The sequence below is a fragment of the Tuber melanosporum genome (assembly GCF_000151645.1).
Source record: "Tuber melanosporum whole genome shotgun sequence assembly, scaffold_34, strain Mel28".
Classification (NCBI taxonomy): domain Eukaryota; kingdom Fungi; phylum Ascomycota; class Pezizomycetes; order Pezizales; family Tuberaceae; genus Tuber; species Tuber melanosporum.
The window spans coordinates 381145-390976 of NW_003299019.1; the positions used below are offsets into that span (position 1 = coordinate 381145).

Here is a 9832-nt window from a genome sequence, read left to right on the forward strand (position 1 = left end):
TTTAGAAGATGGTTTAAATGGACTTTGTTGTTTTTTGGTCAAAGCATACCCACTTTCACACTGATTTTTGATACACCTTACCTACTTTACATGTATAATAAATCGACAATAAATCGACAAATAGCGGTGTTTTGTATTGCGAATTTCCCTGAGGCGCACCGCCAAGCCAGTCCCATATAAGGGTTGTGGGGTGCTTCCCCTACCGTATCATACTGTGCCCTGGGGTCCTATTTATATCATACCTCTTTATTACTTCTCCTCCTGCTACTACCTCTATTTTCACTCCGTACATGCGGAGGACTTGTGCTATTGCAACCCGCTTGATTGCTCCTACCACGGCAACCCGTTTGATTGCTACCAAGACACAGAGTAAAGTCGGTGGAGATATCTCTTCAGTATTCCGTTCGCTCTCGGGGATCCCGCCGCCGCCGTTATCGAATAGGTATGCTAAACTTAAAAGCCGGTTTACATCTGGGCGACGAAGGATCCTAGCAGAGCCCTGGGAGAGGTTACTGCTTGATCTTGAGAAGGCGATTGCTGTAGTGAAGAGATATGGGATTGATGTATGTCTATTTTTCTTTCTAATGAAGTGGGATAGTTGATGTTGACGAACTGATAGATTATCCCACAAGTCCAGTACAAAGACCTCGCTTGCCTTTCCAAAGAGGAAATAGCAGAGATTAAGAAACGAGGTGTGGTTGTTGTTAGAAATGTCATCCCAGATGAAGAGGCTTTGGCAATGAAGAAGTCATTGAAGGATCACATCAAACGCTACCAATGGACTAAAGGTTCCTCCCCTCTGTAACTTCATTTACTACCCAAAGCTAATAAACGCAGCCTTTCCCGCCGACTCGCCGGCAGTCTATGAACTATACTGGTCCCTGGCGCAGCGCGCAGCCAGGGCCCATTCACCTCTTGTAGCCTCTCAGCGTTTCGTAAACTCTCTCTGGCACTCCTCTCTCCCGTCATCGGTAGTGGACACCTCCGTGTCTCTGCCCTACGCCGACCGCTTTCGTATCCGCAAGCCTGGTGATGCAGGCTTTGCTCTCGAGGCGCATATAGACGGAGGTAGCCTGGAGCGCTGGGAAGATCCAGAGTATTCTCGCTGCTACGAGAAGATCTGGACGGGGCAATGGGAGGAGTACGACCCGTATAACGCGGAACACCGGGTTCATGCGAAGATGGATATGTACGATGGAGCTGGGAGTTGCGGAGTCTGGAGGAGTTGGCAGGGCTGGGTGGGCTCCCCGACATCCCCCCTCTCCCATAAAACAAATCTGCTAACGAGTTCAGCTCTCCCTATCAACCACATACCCCGGCGAGGGCACCCTCCTGGTAAACCCACTGCTAAAACACACAACAGCATACACAATCCTGCGCCCCTTCTTTACCCTCTCCAACCCCCCGACCCTCAGTACAACCCCTCGCTTCCCAAACTCAGTCCAAGGTGCGTGCCAGGAATACAGCAACACAACACACCCACACCTTTGCCTCGCCGACTCCATGACGCACGTTCCACGCGTCTCACCGGGCGACTACGATTTCTGGCACTGTGATACCATTCACGCTGTAGATCGGGTACATCGGAGCGCGGGTGACAGCTCTGTGCTGTATATTCCGGCGGTGCCGTGGACGGTGGAGAACCAAGCCTATGTTAAAAGGCAGAGTGAAGCGGAGAGGAGGGGAGTGTCACCAGAGGATTTCCCGGTGGGGAGTGGGATGGAGCTTTGAGCATGTTGATTTCTTCTCCTTTGTCATTCGCTCGCGGGAGAATGTGTGGATGTTTCAATTACTATCGGGAGAAATTTTTTTGTCAGGCTGGGGTACCGTACTGCAATTCTTTTTTAAAAACACGCACCTGGGTGGTGCTATTATTCCAGTCCGGGGGTTTATTACCTCTAAACCTCATTAATGAGTGCTAATGAAGCGAATAGATATGGAAGAACACTTCGGTTTAAACGAAGGAGTAGTGAATGATCTATAAGTAGATGAAGAAGCGGCGGTGCGAATGATCCCCAAGTCAACCGCGGAGGTGTGAGTGAACTCCTCAGTAAAAACACTGGAGCTGCTAATGGTCCCGAATTTAGAGAGTCGGTGTAATGGTATATATTAGCATTACAACCCCCACCATCTGCATTCATACTCCTCTGTCTTCTCCCTATGCTTCCTGAGTCGAGCTCTTGGAAATTGTATTTTTTTTCGGGGTCTTTTTTTGAGGGCTTTTTCTGCTTGAGACTTCGAGTTTCCTCATCTTATGCTTTATTATTACCATCGTCCTTTACTCACAAAAAAACAAGACAAGATGCATGTTCCTACAAGAAACCTTTTCCGGCTCGCTGGAGTTGCTACTATGACTTTGATTTCTTGTGTTTATGGACATAGTTGGGAGCGAAATTCACATCTCTTGAGGCTGACCAGAGTTATGCTAAGAGATGCTCTAGATTGACGCTGTGAAGGTAGTCTCAAAAACAAAGCGAATGGGTCACGTATGCGGAATTCAAGGCAACCCTTTTTGACCAGTTCGGCGAACACAACGCCAAAGAGACAGCGAAACGGAAATTAGAAAAACTCCAACAAGGGAAACAGATATTTTCAGCATACAGGAATGAATGTCGACTATTGGAATATGAGGCAGAATTTGACGATGCCACCCTCTACATCAACCTACTAAGGAATTGCAGTGAGTGACTGTAAGCAGCATGGGAAATTTCCGACCTGCATTACACAACAACAGAACGGATCACAAGATCGGCGATTGATAAGGAAAGCAAATTGAACGTGGTCCAAAACAATTTGGAAAATACCATAGCACACTGAGTGGTCAAATCATCCATGAAGGTGGATGGAACTTTCAGACCACAAGCAGCTCAGAGCGAAAGCAGAGTATTACTACCCAGTGAACCCACAGATATCGACAAATTTAGAGCGGGACTGGCTCTAAACCTATCAAAGAAAGAATATGCCAGAAGGAAGAATGGGAAACTTTGCTTAAGATTTGAAAAAGCAGGAAATCAAATAAAGGAATGCGGAAGCCAACCAAACAATGGGTACCAAGGGACGAAGGCAGCTGGAAACAATCGATTCCATTTGCAGAAGAAAAGCAACATCCTCGAGAAGATTGCTGCGGACTTATCGGTGGAAAGAAATGAGGGTCCCTAGTAAATGGTAGTCTGGGAGACCCAAGATCCGGACCTGGAAAACCCATCAAGTTAGCAAACTACTATACAGCACTACAGACACAACGAGAAGAAGGAGAAGGTGATAATGTAATGATCAAGACCAAGATATACAACGAGGAAAATCAAGAAACGACAATATATGTAATGCTCAACTCAGGGTCTACAGAAGATTTCATTGACCAGAAAATCTGTAACAAATATAGCCTCCATACTAAGAAAGCGAAGTAAGAAAGACAGGTCTACTTAGCGGATGGAAGGCCTAGTGCAATGGGTCCTATAACCCATATAGTGAAAGTACCTATAGATATTGGCCGCCATAGGGAAACAGTTACCTTCCAGGTAACAGACCTCAAAAACGAGGAGATAGTCCTAGGGAGGCCATGGTTACGAAGACATAAACTGACGATTGATTGGAACGAGAAAAAGATGACCTTGATAAGCAAACTATGTACAATACAATGTCTCAACAGTTCCCCTGTAGTCTACTCGACACCAATGCAGGAAGCGGAAGATAAAACTTTGTATGCAAGGTTTGCCAAGATGCGGTAAGACAAAAGAGTTTGGATACGAAGACTGGACCAAGAGGCAAAAGTGACTACCAAGGGTTCCAAAGTGGCAGCAGGACACAACCTGTATGCCAACGAGAGAACCAAGATACCTGCCAATGGGCAGGCAATGATAGCAACAGGAATATAAATTGGATTACCAGACGACACCTATGGACCGATAGCACCCCGCAGTGGCCTAGCAGTCAAACATGGACTAAGAACTATGGTGGGAATAATCAATTCCGACTATACAGGTGAAATTAAGATGGTCTGGGCCAACCGGACTCAAGAGAACTACAAGGTCCAGAAAGGCGATCGAATCGCGCAGCTGATTATCGAAAAAATCAATAACAAAGATGTACACAAAATAGATCAACTGGAAAGAACTATGAGAGGAGAGAAGGGGTTTGGAAGCACAGACCAAATCCAGCCCAACATAACAAAAAGAATTGAGGCCAAAGAGATCACAGCATAACACTTCCAAAGTTACTATCGAAGAGGAAATACCACAGGAGTTCTCAAATAGATATACAAAGATGAAAAAGCGGTCCCAGCAAAAGTCAACATTAGCACCGAGCTACCAATCCAAGATAAGAATTATTCAAGTAAAAAGGAATGGAAAGAATTGATTCTAAAAGAATACCATCAATTCACGAATATGTTCCAGGAAGAGGAAGCCATGGGGCTACCATCCAGATGGTGAGGAATTGACTACAAGATTCAACTGGACAAGGAAGAGAAGATGGGAAAAGTAAAGGAAATGACATACAAGAAGTTATATGCACTAGGAAAGGCAGAACTCGAAGAACTCAGAAAGTACATCGAACAAAACCTAATGCAGAGATGGATCCGAGACTCCTTCACATCAGGAGGGTCTTCAATACTATTTGTCAAAAAGAAGGACTGAAAGATGACACTCGGTGTCAACTACAGAGCCCTCAATTCAGTTATCAAGAAGGATCGATATCCACTACCTTTAATTGGAGAAGCACAGGACAGATTACAGTAAGCAAAATACTTCATCAAACTCGACATCAAGGATACGTACTACAACATACGAATCAAGCAGGAGACCAATGGAAGACATCATTCTCCTTAAGATCTTGAATATTCGAATACTTGGTTATGCCTTTTCGGTTAACCAATGTACCGGCTTCATTCCAAAGATAGATCAACAGGGTACTTAATAAGTACCTCGATATATGTTGTATTGTATACCTTGACGACGTGCTCATATACTCGAAAAATATGCAACAATACTAGAAGAATGTCAGCAACATCATGAACGCGATACAAGGATCTGGAATGAAGATCAATCCAACGAAATGCGAATTCCATAAGGAAGAAACTGAATACCTCAAATTCATCATCAATCAAAGTGGAGTCAAGGTCAGCCTGGTCAATATGGTAGCAACATGAGACTGGGCTAAACCAAACAACAGGCTGGATGTTCAATGCTTCATGGGATTCTGCAACTTTTATCGAAGGTTCATAGAAGGCTTCAGCAGGCTTGCGAAACTACTCTATAACCTAACCAAGAAAGAAAAGAAATAGGAATGGGGAGAAATAGAACAAAAAGCATACGATGATATTGGCACCCATCTGACATCAGCACCAATCCTGGTACACTTCGACCCAAACCGAAAGACCATAATCCAAAGATACCCCTCAAAGTATGTATGCTTAGGCATACTATCACAACAATGTGAAGACGGAAAATGGAGGCCAGTGTCTTACAGATCCAAGACAATGACTCCAGCAGAATGCAACTATCATACGGCTAACAAAGAACTATTTGCAATAGTTCAGGCATTAAAGGAATGGAGGAGATACATCCTAAACAATTACCATCTGGTCCATGTTCTCACAGCCCACATGAATCTGGTACAGTTCATGACTACCAAGGAATTAAACGACCACCAAATAAGATGGATGGAACATCTTAGCAAATAGAACTTCAAGATCGAATACCCACCAGGCAAAGTGAGCGGGAAGCCAGATGCTCTCACAAGAATCGCAAGTGACAAACTACAAGCCAAAGAGGACTAGCGGTTCAAACAAAAGACACAAATACTTTTACCAAAACCCTATTTCCAGGCAATGGAAGTTATCGAGTTCACCTCTGAGGAGGAGGAACAAGGAAGCATGAAAGTAAACCAAGAAAACAAGACAATTCAGACAATAAGGGAAGCACTGAACGAAGGGAAGAAGGAGAGGAGTGGAATTGTCCTAGGATTATACCAATGGGAAGAAGGAAACATATGGTATGATAAAAAACATTGAATTCTGGAGGAAGAAAAGATAAGGACGAGCATCATAGGATAATACTACGATATCTCAACGGCATAACACGGAGAAACGTCTAAAACCACAGAATTCATCACGAGGTCATTCCATTGGCCAGGACTCTACCACGATGTCAAAAGACATGTCAATGGTTGCGATATATGCCAAAAGACAAAAGTGGTTTAACACGTACCTTACAGATTACTGAAATCGAATGAAGTTCCCGAACCGCCCCACGAAGCCATCACCATAGATTTCATCACTGACCTACCTCCATCAAAAGGTTACGATAGCAGCCTGGCCGTGGTCTATCGCTTGACCACAATGAGTCATTTTATTCCCATCAGAAAGGATATGGACAAGAGTGATTTCATAAAAAGATTCTTCTGACAGGTCTTTCGACTACAGGGCCTCGCGAAGGATATTGTTACTCATCGAGGAACATTATTGACATCAGGATTGTGGAAGAAAGTAACTAGAGAAATGGGAATACAAAATTGGCTGAGCACTATATTTCACCCACAACCGGACGGACAAATAGAACGGGTAAATGCAATACTTGAACAATTTCTACAGGCATACATCAACTATCAATAAGATGATTGGTCTAAGCTGTTATCAATGGCCGAGTTCACATACAACAACTGAAAACAAGAAATGATAGGCACAACACCCTTCTTTACGAACAATGGACAACATCCATAAAGTCAGGATACATATCATATGATTAATGGCACAATACGAGATAAAACGGATATGGGAAAACTATAGGAGGTATTATGATACGAAATAAGTCAAGCACTACAATGGCAAAAGGAACAATATGATAATCACTGAAGTCCTGATCTGAACATACAACCAGGAGATATGGTCTGGTTGCTACCACGCACCATTCATACAATGCAACCATCAAAGAAATTGGACAGTAAGAACATTGGACCTTTCAACATATTAGAATAAGTGTGAAACTGATCTTATAAGCTGGACATTTCACCCTCAATAAGAATACACAACACATTCCACATCTCACTGCTCAAATTACACAGCGATCACAACTTTTCCTCACAAACTATCATACCTCCTTCTTCTATCAAACTTGATGGAAAACTAGAATACACACGCGACAAAATAGTCAATTCTTGCTTCTTCCATAGTCACCTGCTATACCAAGCTAAGTGGACCGAGTACTTGCCCGAATATCATAAAGCTTGGTATTACGCATACAACTTCAAAAAGACACAACATGCTTTCTCAACCTTCCACCAACGATAGCGGGGCAAGCTCAGCCCAGGTAACAATCACTTTTAACCAAAACAAAGGTGAGGGAAAATCTTCCACGCCATTGAAAACACACAAGGGCGGTGGTGACAGCCCTCACTACACTACACAGACGAGCCCCAAAAACTCATTCATGGGGCCGACAGACAAAGAACTCAAGGAGAGGGAAGTGCAAGCTCAGCATAATATGATATCATGGACCCTATACTATGACGACCGATACCAAACACATTTTGGTGACATGCAAAGCTCTGGATGGTTTCCAAGAGAACATAAGAAGCGTGGTCTATGCCCGGACTACGTCCTGCAGTATTGGTAACAATGCTTCAGATACTGGTGCCTAATGTACAGAATACAGAAAATATCTGCAAGAGATTACCAACAGAAGGACAAAAGCGGGACAGAGTTATAGAGAGAAGAGGCAACAAAGGCTTAGGCCTAGAGGAAATAGTCCATGGAGGTAGGGAACCAATACCCCTCTGCAGGTATAGAAGCAGACATCAGAACCGTACATCGGCAGATCTGAGCACTCGGGGAACAACTTGGCACGACCGAGGCCCCAATTTTCGCAAATGACAAAAAAATTGCAGAGCTAAGATAGATGAATGATAACCAGCAGTACATGATCGAGATGGCAAACCTGACCCTAGAATCGGTAAAGGTCAGATAGCGGACCGCAGACAAAAGGTTTCACAAGCTGAGAAGGACCATGTGGTCTGCTAGATGATAGCTAGTGAAACTAGTAGAAAATGCCTGATGGGACTCAGACTTAGGGAGAGGGGAGCTAATGTCACAAATGTGACTTGGCAAGGAAAAGGTTTTCATATGACTCATAATTATGAGTCATAGGGATGTGTTAGGTAGAGACAACTTGATAGACTTCAAGGTTGTCTATACCAAGCGAGATTCGTTTCTGTAGACAGAGATTGTCTAGGAAGGCTCGGACTTTACTTGTTTCGTTTATGACTACAAGGAGTGAAGTAAAATAGGTAAAGTAAGGTAGAATCATAAAAACAATATTCTATTGTTAATATCACGAACGTGGCTTGGCATGAAAGGTGCTTTCACGTGACACATAGTTGTGAGTCACAGGTATGTTATTGTTTTACACATATGACTCATTGGGTCATATGATTTGTTATGCGTGGGATTTGTGATGCTTTCGCACATAACTCAAATATGAGTCATGGGACGTGCACATGACGAGTATACCTTGTGAGTGTGCCTTGAGGGTAAGCCTTGTACATATGATTTATGTTTCGCACATGACCTCGTTATGAGGTCATGGGTTTTGAGTATGTGATCACTTTAGTCACATGATTAGTTTGTTATGATTTGGTTTCGTAGATGTGACCACTTTAGGTCACATGACTACGGGGGGGAAGAATACTATATAAGGAGGCCGAGGCGGCCATGGAAGATAAGTTTTTCATGCTTTGTTCTACGTACTTTTCCTACTTATTACTTTAACGAATATAAAATAGCTTTACGATCTTTATCTTTATTGCAACATTATCGTTGCACCAAGAAAGGTTCTTCAGGAAGACAAGTTAGAGAAAGCTTACAATAGGCGTTTCCGATAGAAGACAAAGGTATTGTACTATCGGTAACGTAGGCAGAGGCCTAGAGCTATCGTAAGACGAAGGAATAAGAAGACAGAAACGAGAAGTATCGTTCCCCGTCGCCAAGAACTAACTACCCAAAGAGGGATCGTTACAGTTAAGGTCTCTTCGTTGTTGCTTAATGATGTCTAAAGCTTGTGAGGCACTTCAATATTTATATTCCACGTCTGAGTATTCGCGGACTTCATTTATTTATCATCCAACTATGTACTTCTTCAATCATAATTCGTGACGTCGAGTTTTCTTCCATTGTTCAGACACCTGTCGACCCTGAAAACCATCACACCCTCTTCGGTAATTACGATATTTCTTCTTAGAAAACATGATGTCCCCAATAGTAATATCCCAATTAGCAGAGTCTTTTGACTTATGGCCTAGTTCTTAACTCGAACTGAGTTGACTCCAATTGTCTTCGCCATTGATAAAATGTTCTGTTTTATCCACAGCTATATCTGCAAAGGTGGTCGTCATTACAACCATAGTAGGTCGTCTGACTCTGATCCTTTGTAACTCCATACCCAACCCATAGATTTTCTCTGGATGACTTTCTCTTAACTCGCAGGAAGCTATTCCACCAGATTGGTAATTAATCCCTCGGTCGGCAACCCTTGGTTGCTCTCTGGGTAGTAGGTTTCAGTAACCATTGTAGCATTGAGAATCACCCCATGGCTACGTGGTGTTCCGAAACCCAGTTGCAACACTCCGTGAAGTTCGTTGGGTTCTTTGGTAGTGTCCTTTGGAGTTCTAGACTCTTCTGGTGGATGTAAATGTATTGGTCTCTACTAGAGATCCTTTACCATTTGATACCATCTCTTTGTGCCAAATCGTCCCGTTACTTAAGGCACCTGCCACAGGTGTCATGTCTTTGAAGCCGAGTAACTCTCTAAGCAGTTCACAGAATTACTTCGTTCTACTTCCC

At 43.4% G+C, this 9832-nt stretch overlaps 1 protein-coding gene across 1 annotated transcript in view; it reads left to right on the forward strand.

The window, feature by feature from the left end:
• Positions 1-290: 290 nt before the first annotated feature.
• The window catches only part of GSTUM_00007263001 (uncharacterized protein), a gene marked incomplete at both ends in the record, with an annotated part of 20610 nt that continues 11068 nt past the window's right edge, over positions 291-9832 (forward strand). The window contains 4 exons of the mRNA XM_002839295.1: positions 291-563; positions 620-788; positions 838-1238; positions 1294-1578. Of these exons, the coding sequence (XP_002839341.1) occupies positions 291-563; positions 620-788; positions 838-1238; positions 1294-1578 (1128 nt within the window). The remainder of the gene's footprint in view (positions 564-619; positions 789-837; positions 1239-1293; positions 1579-9832) is intronic.